The sequence below is a fragment of the Chamaea fasciata genome, unplaced genomic scaffold (assembly GCF_029207755.1).
Source record: "Chamaea fasciata isolate MVZ Bird 193981 ecotype frontalis unplaced genomic scaffold, bChaFas1.0.hap1 SCAF_9, whole genome shotgun sequence".
Lineage (NCBI taxonomy): Eukaryota > Metazoa > Chordata > Aves > Passeriformes > Sylviidae > Chamaea > Chamaea fasciata.
This window is the reverse complement of record NW_027094094.1, coordinates 19,899,909-19,912,375: the sequence shown is the minus strand read 5'-3', so window position 1 is coordinate 19,912,375 and position 12,467 is coordinate 19,899,909. Positions and strand designations below refer to the sequence as shown.

The window sequence follows — 12,467 nt, the reverse complement described above, 5'->3', positions numbered from 1 at the left end:
GGAGTGGTAGATTTACAGCCCAGAATTACGGGATCTGCTCTGGTCAGTTTTTCATCCTGTTTAGCTGATGCTGCATAGTTGCTGACTGTGGGGTGTTTCATCACCTCACTGCAGGGCTCTGCTGTAGCCCTGGGGGTTCCTGCTTTGGTAGGAGCTGCATGGATCTCTAGAGGAGAGGCCAGAGGGGATCCAGTTTGTCATGTGTCTTGTCAGGAACTGGAAGCTACTATAGGAGGGCAGGGAACTGCTTGGGCTTTGCCCCTGCCCAGCTGCCTCATGGAAGTCCCCATGAGGATCCTGCCAGGAAAGGGAATGTGACCAGGGTTCTGATGTGGCACCTCCTGGTGCAGATACAACCTGCACTGTGGAACATTCAAAGGCAATGTCAATTTTTTAGCTTTCAAATAACTAATTTAATTCATCAATATTAATGCTTTTATGAAGAAAAGCTGCGCAGGGAGGTCACAAGTAGTCAATGGGAAATTGACCATGTGGTCTTAGGAACTCATGGAACAATTCTAGCAGACAATTTATTGGTATGGAACAGAGAAGCACTTTCTTGAATTAAAACAAACCAAACCAAACAAACAAACAAAAAACCCACAAACACCCAAAACCATTCTTACAGCTGCCTCAGTCTGGAAATTGGTTTTTCCAGCTGCTTAACCACCTGAGTTAGCTCTGGTCTCATCAGATTTGATGCACTATATCCAGTTGATCTGCACAATATTGACTTTAAATTTGTTATTTTTTTATTTGCCTTTCAAGGCTGATGATAGGCAGGAGGGACTTCCAGAAATCCTGTGAGGATTTCAAGCTCCACAGTAAATGCATTGATTGCAAATTCCACTTCAATTAGTACATTGAACTTACATTTAAATTTCTTTCTCTAGAAATATGCATGGTAACAGAGCATTGTTTCATAGGGCAGTGATCCCAGATTCCAGACAGTAGAGCTGACTACAAAGGAGTTGCTGTGGGGCTGGGTTGGCCTCGAGTGGGTTGCAGTCCTTGAGAAAAGAGATGGTTTGCTTTAATACAGTGATGGGCACAGCTCCAGAGGCCCAAGATGTGGTTCAGTGGAGCTTTGAGAGAAATGAGCTCATCACTCTGCACTTCTCCAAAGTCTTTGAGCATGTTTGTGCTGAAGGTGTCACAGACCTCTCTACTCTCTGCTTCTGCTCTGTCTCAGTGTGCCATGAAAAAGCAAGCTTTCTACTGGATGGCACTGCTGAGGTGAATAAAGAGGAGGAAGAAAGCTTAAAATTGAGGCCTGTGAAATTTAGTTTGAAAATTGTGTTGAATGATTACAGAGCATGGCCATGCTCTGTATCCCAGTCCACTTTGTCATGCCGCCCTGCAGGCAGTACGCTAGCTCAGACATTCCATTTGCTCACAGCATGCACCTTGCTTTCAGTGGGTGTTTGAATATGCAAAACTGTGCAAAACCAGGCTGCAGATACCTGTATGGCTTTTTCAGTGATCTTTCCCATGAAACCTCCAGCCGCAAACACTGATTTCCCTTTATGTGTGCTGGGACACACGGTCCCTGTGAGGAGTTGTGACTGGGGAGTGAGGCCAGGCAGAGTCCAGCAGCTTCACTGGTGGTGGTGTTTGGAGCTGGGTTTTTCAGTCAGGGCCTCCTCTGACCTGAAGCTCTGCCTTGTTGTGGCTATTAATGGAACGTTTCAGATCCTTGCTTCGGTACAGGGTAGAGTGATTTTGTTGGGGCTACACGGCATTGTGCCTTCTAAGGACCTGAGCTGTTGGTCTTCTTAAAAAATGAAATCTAATTGCTGTTCTCTTCTGTGTCAAAGTCATTGAGGACTTTTCTAAAAATGGCAGCAGATGCCTTCCAGCATGCTTTTGGCCTTTCAGTTTTGGTGCTCCCAAGTATGTGTTCCTGTCTGTATTCTTTTTCCCCACAGGAATGCAGTATGATACTGTTGTACCATTTCTGGCTGTAGCAATGTCCATAACCTTCCACTCTGATTCCCTGCCCTAACTTCTGTTTTGCTGTCACCTTTCCCTTGCAGCATTCTGTGTGCTGCAGTGCTGTTGTGTTACTGTAGCCTTGATGTCTCTTGTGTAAATGAAGGATCTTGCTGTCCAAAAAGTATGTTGCTGGGATGGGGAGGGGAAGAGTTCATTTTCTTTTGTTGTCTGCACTCCATTTACATTTTTTTAATTCTGACCAATATAACATCTGCTAAAATGTCTTCCTTATCATTTGCTTGGTGATCACACAGCCTTCCCACCATTCATTGAGAGCTGGACCAGATCTCACAGAGTCTGAAAAGAGCTATGTGGTAAGGCCCCTGTTTAACTCAGATGTGTAGTCCTAGACACTCTTCACCCCAACAGTAACACTCAGTAAGAGATAAAATACCAGCACTATTTTTAGTTGCAAAGTAGGTACATATTTATGTCTTTGCATATATTGCTTGTTTGCAACAGAAGAAAGGGAATTTAACAATTAGAAAAACTCACAGCCAATGAGAAGTTGGGCTAATTGTGCTGCCAGGCCCTGGGTATAAGTTAGATGAAGCCAAATGCATGAATGGAGCAGCCCAACCTCACCTTGCATTCTTGAACTGACTTCATAGCGTTTGGAATGGTGCCACTGCATAACTAATTGCAACCTCTTATGCTGCTGCTTTTAAAAGTATGTGTAAATGTACTTGTTACAAATCTTCAAACTAAATGCCAAATTCTTCTGTATCTTGCCTGTTTTTCCATGCTTACACCTGGATCCCTTCTGCACTCCACTACCTGGATATTTACCTGGATCTACAACTCTTTTTGGTTTTGGTTTTTTTACTGGACTTATATGCTGCAACTGGAATGTCCCATCTCTTCTTATCTGTATTTTCCCCTCCCTTCCCCCTGTTGACTGTCCTTTGGGTGTTCTTGGATGTCAATGCTGCCTACCACACAGGAAGCTGTTTGCAATGAAATCATACACATTGCAGAAAAGTCTGTTCATTACTGCAGTACTATTTCTCAGCCTCTTGACTCTCGCCACAAGGTGACCTCTAATGACCATAAATCATCTCTCATCATTTCTCAGCAACCTCAAGCACAGCCGCAGGGAGCCAGCCCTGAGCGAAGTCAAACACCACGAGACATGTAAGTTCTTTTGGTTCCCATCTCTTCCAGGGCCCTTATTTCTGGCTGGTGGTGAAGATAGGGAGGTATGAAAGCTCTCAGTGTTTCAGAAGATAAATCAGAATTACGTGTAAATGTCAGCTTTGCTTTAAAGAACAAAAGTAGCCACGTATCACCACGTGAGTTTCAGACAGCTCTTTCTGTCTGTATAGCACCTGAAGCAATGACCTCATGATCCTGGACTGGGTCTCCATTACAGGCTGTGATCTTGAAGCTGGCAACAAGTTAATATCCACTGGCTATACCTGATCATATGCCAGGGATCAATGTGTTCAACCCTGTTCTTAGCTTCTCACAGTACAGTGAGAGTCCCAACACCAATGCCATTCAGTGCATTGCTGACCAGTTCCACAGGTGAATTGGTAGCTGAGAGACCAAGGCTGAGATTTTCAAAGCTGTTCAGTGGAGCTGCCACTAAGCTTGGTGGGGCCTTACACTGATGGTTTTGAGAACAGCAGCCTGCACTGTGTGCTGGGGACTGACGCTCACAGCAGTTGGCTTGTGAAAGGAGCCTTTGCTTTTTGCAGAGCGGGAACTTCTCACATCAGCTCTATTTTCATGTTCCATAGGCAGGGGACCCAAGCCTCCCGAAATTTGCCCAAAGACTAGTTTCATTCCATAAGGGTCCTTTCTGATGAATGCAGAGTGCCTGTGGTACAAGTGACATCTCAGGGCAGGATTCAGCCTTGGGTTTTGTTTCCACCATACTTCCTCAACCATGTTTTGTGCAGCAACCTTAGTGCAGTAGAGTAGGCGATATCTTTTTCTGAAGTCCTTTGCTCTGCCATACGGTCAATTATGGCTCTGCCTATGTGCCAGGACAAGGGGACAGCTGTCTCGTTTAGCCCGGGAATGAGTATGTCCAGGTTTTGACTTGCATTCAGTAGGGTGTCTGCAACTGAACTTTGTCTCGGTGCTACATGTTAGGAAGACTCTTGTTTGTCTGTGCAGACAACTACATGGCAGAAAGGGAGCAGAAGCTCTCCACATATCCCACACAGTGTAGGTACGACACTTTTTACTACCACGACCTTTTCACAACAGCGAGTTCAATGCAGTTGGTTTCCACCTCTCAAAAGGCAAATGCAGGTCCAGGTTGCATTCAACAATATGTAATAGGAATTAGGGGAAGGGGAACATCTCCTCCTGAAGGGATGTCAAAGAAATCCAGTGGCTAACATGTAGTATCTTTCTGGTTTTTAGAGTTAGCTACCAAGCCCTCTACAGCTATACTCCTCAGAATGATGATGAGCTGGAACTGAGGGACGGTGACATTGTTGATGTCATGGAGAAATGTGATGACGGCTGGTTTGTGGGTGAGTGTGACACCTGTGTGTCAGCAGAGCTTTTTTGGGATGAGCAGTTTTGCAGAGTCTGGAAGTTCCTTTCGTTTGTGGGGTCAAAATGGTGATAAAAATTGACTTAAATTTTTCCACAGTTTCCCACCAAGAACGTTAAAATTAGTCTGCAAGGTGGTGGAGCTTTGTTTTCCTTGCTAGGTCTCTAGTATTTTCTTTTTTATCTTCTTAGTATCTCCATCCTCTCTTCGTCCCAATCCTTCTTGTTTACACAGATGGCAGAGCAACAGAGAGAACCAAGAAAACCTGAAATTCTATAGCATTTCCAAAGCTGAGGGAGCCATGACTAGTTACAGAAAGTGGCAAGTAGGGTGTGAAGACAACACATGGATAGGAGTTGCAGTCCCTGAAAATCCAGCCTCAAATGCATGTTTAGCAAAATCCTTTAGCTTCAAGGAGTGCACATCTGGACAGTGTTCTCCATCTCAACATTTCAATTCTAGGCTTGCCATCTCTTCTTAAGGGAGATTAGTTTATTTACACAGGGAGGAGTTTGACTTCTAACCTATAGGCCCAGGAGCTTTCACCAGCACCTTATTAGTTGTTAATGGGGATGACCAAAGATGATTAGTAGCAGAACTATTTGTGATCTGGTTTGTATCAAAAGTCTCTTTGACTAGGGTTCCTACTTAGTATTAGGAATCAATGCCTGCAGGCATAATAGGTTGCCACCTGTACCTTTTTAAACACAGAGCCTTCCTTGTATGTCTCCATCTTACTCTGTCTTCCTTGTTTTTGATTTTCCAACAGGTACATCGAGGAGGACAAGGCAATTTGGCACCTTCCCAGGCAACTACGTGAAGCTTCTGTACCTGTAAAATAGCAGTGATCCCACCATGACAAGGATGGGATTCCTTTCCAGATGGTGTTTTTAAACAGTGAAGAAACAGACAATTTATGAATGTAATAGACAGGAGATGAGAAGTGTTAGGAGGATGTGGTTATGTGGTACACTATTGAGTTGAATGTGTAGCCCTGCTTCCATGGAGTCAGGGTGTGATTTGTTTGCTGAAGAAGAGACAGTTTCTAGTTTACAGTGCTGCCTTTGTGTATTCCTCTCCCTTCCCCAGTAAGAGTTTTGATGATAATCTTAATTTGTACGGAGTACTTACCTCTGAGAAGGCTTCAGGGAAGCACATGGTATAGGTTTTGTTTGTGTGTTGAGATAGGGTAGTGCTTTGGGGCAGCGCTCAGCCCCACAGCTGCTCACGTTCATTGGCACAGTTCAGGAGGCCAGGCTTGCTGCCCAGTTTCTGCCTTGCTGAAGACTCACTTTTCTCTGCCGTCTATTTCCATAGAAAACCCTTCCTTCATGTCATGCATCTTAAGACCCAGCAGAGGCAGAGGACAGCTGATACAATTAAATTGCAGAGCTCCATGTGGAAAAGGAGTTTGGGACTGGTGGTTTAATCCAGGGAGGTCAGCCAAAGCATAATGCAAATGCACAAAAATCCCAAACCCTTTAATAACATACTACTGATCTCTGCAGGGTTTTTTCTTTTATGCAGGGTGTGTGTGTGAGTGTATTGTGTGCAAAATGAACTGAGTCCTGTTTTTTAAAGAGGAATCAGCCTAGCTTTGACATTTATCTGCACAAAGAACAGAACCAATAAACAGAACATCCGTGAGGGCAAATCCTGTTTATGAGTCCTACGGCTGTTCACTTTCTCTGCTCCTCTTGCCCTGTCGCTGGCCCTGTAGGATCACACACCTTTTCCAGTATATGCCTTGGGGTGGAGACTTTACTTCTTTCCCAGCATTAAATCTTAAAGGCTCTGATAAATCTGAGCAATGTATCACTGAGGGTGCCTTTTTTTTTTTCAGTTTGGTTACAGTGTTGATGGTAGGTCAACTAAATACATGCATTTTGGCTGCCTCTTAACCATACAAAAAAGTCTAATCAATTTGGAAAGCTGTTCCCAGCAGTTATTACCAGTTACATAGATTTCCTTAAGGAAAAAAAAAAAAACGTGGCTTTGGCTGTATGTTTGCCTGTAAATCCACTATGAATACTCTTTTGATAGACCTTTTGTTATTAAGAAAAAGCATAAACAAAACCAGTTCTATCAGACTTTGCTTCCTACAATTACCGTACAAATAGCAAAAGGTTAGATTGCTATTTTGTCATAAGCCGTATTTAATAATATAAAATGCCTATTTTTATGCTGATGCTTTTATACAGATTTATTAAGAGTAAACTACAACTAACTGTTAGCACGACTTGCAATGTTTTGATAAACTAGCCATGTTCCTGGGTTTGAAATAAGTAAGCTTGTCTTCCGTCTCAGTCAGCGGAAGAGAAGATTGTGTCTCAGAAGTTTGACTGTAAATATGTATATTTATTTAACTTTGTACAGACAATGTACTTACCTTGTATAGAGAAATAATTTAAACACATTGAGTGAAGGGAGGGAAGAAAAGGCAGTTGTGAAAGGTTGGGATTTTTTTTCCACTTTTATTTAAGTGATAGAATTCCATGTATGTTCACATGAAGAGTTTTAGCACTAAATATTCATTATGAAAGGGTTTCAGATATGACACAAAGCACCACTGTTTATTTTCTGCAGGAGATATCTTGAATCCTGCATCTTATTTATGGGTTTGTTGTTCTGCTTTGGGTTTGCCCTCCAGTTATTTGCAACAATGTTTAGGCCTGTTGGTAAGATTGGATAACACCAAATAAATCTATCCAGCAAAGTAACATGTTGATATTGATTGTATATAACATACTCATTTAAAGGTTAACTTTCTGTTCTTGCTCTTGCCAGTTTAAGTTAAACACAAACACACACACACACGCACACACACACACAACACACATATCCACACAAACCGCAACTTATTTTTGTGTTGATTTTTTGTTTCTTATTGCAGTGGATTACTATTTGACAATTAATAAATGGAATTATTGAATTACTATTGTGTTCCTTGTACAAATTCTTAAATAAAATCTACTCTGGTTGTTCCTGTAGCAATGCACTTTTTTACTGCTGTGGCTTTGTATCCCTGCTGACCTATGGGGGTCTGCCATGGGCTTCTCCAGTGTCCGCACTGCACCTGACAGTCCTGCTTGTGATTTGGCTTGAACTCGCCAGTTCTTCCTGAGCTGTAGGCTGGGTGTGACTTTTGCTTAAAGAAACCACGGTGTAAAAGCAGAGGAAATGCTGGTTTACACACAGAGCTCACACTAACATGGTGTCAGGATACAGTTGCTGTGGCATGCACGAAGACCTGGGAGGTCAGGAGTATGCCCCTGTCTACTGGTTTACAAAGGGTCTTTGTGATCTCAGATGAAAAGACCACCTAATTTAAGTCAGACAAGAAATTCCAAATGCCAACCTGTGTAGGAAGGGATGTCGATTGATGTTGGGATTACCATGTGCATTTTTAATCCTGAAAAAAGCTTTAAGACTGCCATCTGGTAGCTGCACCCTGACAGGGCAGGTATGGCTACAGCATTAACTCATGGGGTTTGTGCAAGGTCTGTGGTGATCATGTCACGTCTCCCAGCCCTGCAGCAATATAACTAGCTGGGACTTTTGGGTGTGTCTTGTGTAAGGGAACAGTCCCTGAGGGAGTAGAGTGAGGGAAGGCAACACCTGAGCTGCCTGGGTGGGCTCACTGGGGCCTGCTAACACCAGTACCCAAAAAAATGCATCCTGCACCTCCATGTTTGGCTCCTGTCTGGTGCCTGTGCAGGACTGCGCTCACCCTGAAGACTGGTATTTCACAGGGAGTTTTAACTTTTTGGAGACCTCCATCTCAGACTAAGCCAAAACTGGGCAACAGATTCACACTCTGTGGTGATGTGACCGGATGGCCAGGCACACAGATAAACGGCATGGCTGCGCTCACAATGATTTTAGGAAGTCAAACAATAAACAAGCCAATCCTAAAACCAAACTTCCCAGACAGCAAAAGCCTCAGGCTACTTTACTCGTTTTTAGAAAGCACACAGATACGAGGCCTTTTTTGTTTCACAGGTTACTTTATATAAAAGCCAAAGGATAGCCTGACCGTGGCTTTGCTGCGCTGACAAGCACTGCTTGCCTTTTGCTTTACAGCAGCCTGGACAGGGAGGGGAGAAACTCCTCTGTGTCTGCTGAACTTTGGTCTTTACTGATGTCACTCTCTAACCTAATCTCAGGTAAGGAAGCTAGAGGTGCTAGTGACTGCAGAAGCTGGGCAAGCAGAGAGGGGAAGGTGACCCAGCAGTGTGCAACAGCCCTCTGGAGATCCCACACACTGCTGGGGCAAAGGGGCTCTCGGTGTCACTTTCTTCACTGCCACAAGTGCCATGCCAGTGATCTGGTGGAAGAAGTACTCTCCGCTAGAGCCTAGATGAATTGTCTGGATGCATGGATCCTGGAAAGAAATAACCTGTGAAAAGATGAGCTAATGCAGGAAAAAGGGCACAGCCACAAAAGGGGATTGTAAAAGCAAGGGTTTGCCTTGCGATGGGATCATTTGTGGCCACGTCTTGTAGAACCAGTACCTGGGTGACCTGCATCATCCCTACTTGCTGCCTGCTCCACGCTCCCCAGCTGTGGCTGAATCCCAGCTCCAGCTGCAGCTCGCTGATGTTCTGTTTATGGGTGAGCTGTATTCATTAAGTAAATGAGCAGCAATGCTTGCATTCGGATTGTAAATGCTAGTGCCGTTACTGAGACCAACCTCTCCCACTTGTCCACTGTCAGATTACTGAGGGCTTACCATGCAACTAGAACAACTATTTTTACTGACTCACAGCTAAGAAAGTTGGCTGAAAAAGCCGTATAGAAGAATTCCTTTTGTAGGTGGTACCGTGCTTAAGGCGCTAGAGATAAACAAACCCCTGTCTAAATTAGTGAACCTGGGATAATTTAGCAGAGCGGTAATAGCCTTCCCAGGCTCCGCCCTCACTCATCCGATTGTTTCCATCGCCCCCGTTAGGTTTCAGAGTTAACACCGCTCCAGGCTGGAGAGCGTTTGTCCGGGAGACGCTGCACCAGAGCACTCCTGCCTGCTGGAGGCTTGTCCCGCCTGCCAGCAGGGAGCGGGTGGGGGGCGCCGGGATTCCCGAGCCCGGCAGCCTCCTTCCCCCGGGAGGGCCTGACCCAGGAGCGCGGAGGAGCGCGGAGGAGCGCGGAGGAGCGCGGAGGAGCGCGGAGGAGCGCGGAGGAGCGCGGAGGAGCGCGGAGGAGCGCGGAGGAGCGCGGAGGAGCGCGGAGGAGCGGCTCCTAGCCGGGGAGGCGGCGGCGGCAGCGGGCGCTGCTGCCCCCGGGGCGGGGCGGGGGCGGGCCGGGCCCGGCCCGGCCGGTGCGGGCGGCGGGGCTGTCGGCGCCAGCCGAGAGGTGCAGCGCGCACATGGGGACGCACCGCATCGTGCTCTCGGGCCCCGGGCCCTGGGGCTTCCGCCTGGTGGGCGGCCGCGACTTCGAGCAGCCCCTCGCCATCTCCCGGGTAGGATGGGCGGCGGCGGGCGGGGCTGGGGGCGGCCGGGGTCGGCTCGGGCTGGCAGGTGGTACAACGGCGGAGCCGGGGCAGGGCGCGGGGTTGTCTTTTTCTCCCCCGTTTTTTTAATTTGTTTGGGGTTTTTTTATGTGTACGGAGAAATCGGTGGGAGCGCACGCAGCCCCTTCACCTGTAGCAGATCGGGGTCTTTGCTTCCCACCGAACCTCCCTCCTCAGCCAGTCCATAGGGACCCTGCAGACAGCGGGGGTCCCCTCAGCGCCTGGTTCGGGTTTGGCAGCCCACCCTGTGGGAACCCGTGTCACCGGCGTGGGCTGAATGCTCGCCAGCCTTTGCTTGCCCTGTGTAGTTAAAAGCCTTTGTTTACAGAAGCCATGTTAAGGTGTATTTAGTGCCTCTGCCCGTCTCTGTTCGAAGTCCTTCTTGCCCCCCCCCCCTTAAAGAGAAATTAGTTAGGAAATGGCAAAAATTTTGCATCGAAACAATTTTAGCGTTGTTCCTGGCTTTTGTCCTCCTGTGCCCCGGCGTTTGGCTGTAAGACGCCGGTGCTCGGTGCCTCGCTGTCGTGTCCCCACCTGCACCCACAGGTGCTCGGCCCGGCCGGGGGCCGCGCCCTGCGGGCGGCCAGAGCCGCGGGCTCGTGTGTGGGGCCCCGAACCCAAACTCCTGCTCCCGCACGGCTTTGCCTGGGGGGCTTTGCACAGACTCTTGTCGGGGCTGGCTGCAGGCCGCCCCTATGGGAGAAGGACTGAAGGAATTGCTCCCCGTTCCTGCAATTCCTCGGCAGGACAGAGGCGTCCAGCGATCTGCCGTTCGCCTTGGGCCCCGGCTCTGCCAGCTTTGCACAGTGTTGAAGTGCCCGCGTGCCCCAGGTGAGGAAGAGCTGCGGGAAGAGGAACATGCCGGAACTTGAACTTACATGAACTGCCCTTCAAGAAGACCAGGATGGTCAGACTTGTGAATTTTTATAAATGCCTCCTGCCACGGGATCTCCTGCCATGGGGTCCCACTGCCTGAAGGAGCCCGGGTGCCACGGGGGAAGCTGCCAGCTGCAGGAAGGGTAGAGCTCGCAAGTGCTGTTAAACCCATGGGAGGTGGGGGGCGAGTTGTTAGTTTTCTGTGTAATCTTTCAATTACAGTAATAATGCCTTATTTTTCTAAAGCATTTTTGGGACATGAAAGCAGCTTTACTGTAAGGGAAGTGATATTTACTTCATTGTTACGGTAATTATTGCCATTTCCTTCCGCCAAGACTCTTAGGCATTAGGGTATCTAAAGCCCTACCTCACTGCCCTTACCTCTTCTTGGTTGCTTTTGTCAATGCTGATAGGCGCATACCAAGGGACATAGATCAGCAAAGCGGCAAAAATAACCACCTCATGAGAAATTGTGACCCTGGAGACTAAAATGTAGTGAAATAGCCTCTCTGATGGTGGTGACGTACATGCTGACAATTAGCAGCTCTTATCGGGTCTTTCTCTTGTGACCCCTCTTACACTTTTAATTTCCCCTCCCAGACTTCAAGTCATTAATCTTTCCTGTGGTTTGCTCCTAAGGCTCCTGGATCTCTCTCCTGGGCTCAGGAGTGAAATTCTTGGCAAATCTTCCCCTTACTATGTAAAAAAAAAAAATATGATCCAGTTTTTACCTGTTTTAAAACGTCTGTTCCTCCTTGTGTGATGACTTTACAGGGCTAGAACTTCGATATTCTTGCTTATTTTATTTAATGTTTTCACCTTTCTGGGCACGGAGCCCTCCTTCCCTCGCAGGTTGGGGTGAGCTCTGGCTGTAGGACTGACATCTGCCAGGGGTTGTGAGAGCCTTGGTCCCACTGTGGTATGAGATGGGGGGGCTACCTGAGGCCAGTGAGAGAGTGGGGAGGCTGTAACCTGTGATGAGAGCGTTACCCTGGGAGCATGGGAGGCTGCAGCTCTCCCTCCTCGGCACTTCTGTGTTTGCTTTGTGCTGCAAGCAGGTGGGAGGTGGTGGGTGTGCAGATGTCCTCGTGAGGAGCGCTGTTAGTGGGGGTGCACAGGGCTGGGCTGCCTGCCCTGGGCGTGGGGGAGCAGCAGCATCTTGACGCTGAGAGCTCTGCAATTTGGGTGTGCTGTGTGTAGGGTCAGCGCTGTGCCGTGTAGCCGGTGGAGCCTGTCCCAGTGATGCACTGATGGGATCACCATGCTGTTCCCTGTGCTGGCATGATGGGATGCCAGGAGAGACATCCATCCAGGCATAGACCTGAACTGGGTGTCTTGCAACTCTCTTTGAACCAGGTGCCTAAATTCAGCCTGCGTTGCCTGCCAGGAGCTCATGTTTGACTTCTGGCACCATCATCCTTGTGCTCTTAAGCTTTAGAGCTTATCTTGGTATTTATGGCCCTCATCACCGTTGTACCTCAGCTTCTTGCTAGTGGCTTCTGGCTTCTCAAGCTCCCCAGTCAGCTAGGGAGCAGCTCTACTTGAATGTAGTCCTGTTGGTGGGAGGCAGCA

The 12,467-nt window shown here is 47.5% G+C and overlaps 2 protein-coding genes across 48 annotated transcripts in view; both read left to right on the top strand.

The window, feature by feature from the left end:
• SORBS1 (sorbin and SH3 domain containing 1) overlaps positions 1–7,497 on the top strand; it is a 162,801-nt gene extending 155,304 nt beyond the window's left edge. For 24 of the 41 annotated variants that reach the window (XM_066191365.1, XM_066191366.1, XM_066191371.1 and 21 more), the window contains 4 exons: positions 2,250–2,309; positions 3,071–3,129; positions 4,372–4,484; positions 5,277–7,497. In XM_066191365.1, coding sequence (XP_066047462.1) covers positions 2,250–2,309; positions 3,071–3,129; positions 4,372–4,484; positions 5,277–5,344 — 300 coding nt within the window. In that variant the 3' untranslated portion in view covers positions 5,345–7,497. The remainder of the gene's footprint in view (positions 1–2,249; positions 2,310–3,070; positions 3,130–4,371; positions 4,485–5,276) is intronic. The other 17 variants (XM_066191400.1, XM_066191404.1, XM_066191397.1 and 14 more) reach the window with 1 other exon arrangement.
• Positions 7,498–9,810: 2,313 nt separating this feature from the next.
• The window catches only part of PDLIM1 (PDZ and LIM domain 1), a 44,034-nt gene continuing 41,377 nt past the window's right edge, over positions 9,811–12,467 (top strand). For 5 of the 7 annotated variants that reach the window (XR_010722286.1, XM_066191353.1, XM_066191357.1 and 2 more), the window contains exon 1: positions 9,811–9,968. Coding sequence is in view for 6 of the 7 variants with exons in the window: in XM_066191353.1 (XP_066047450.1) it covers positions 9,873–9,968 (96 nt within the window). In the remaining variant the exon portion in view is untranslated. The remainder of the gene's footprint in view (positions 9,969–12,467) is intronic. The other 2 variants (XM_066191359.1, XM_066191356.1) reach the window with 2 other exon arrangements.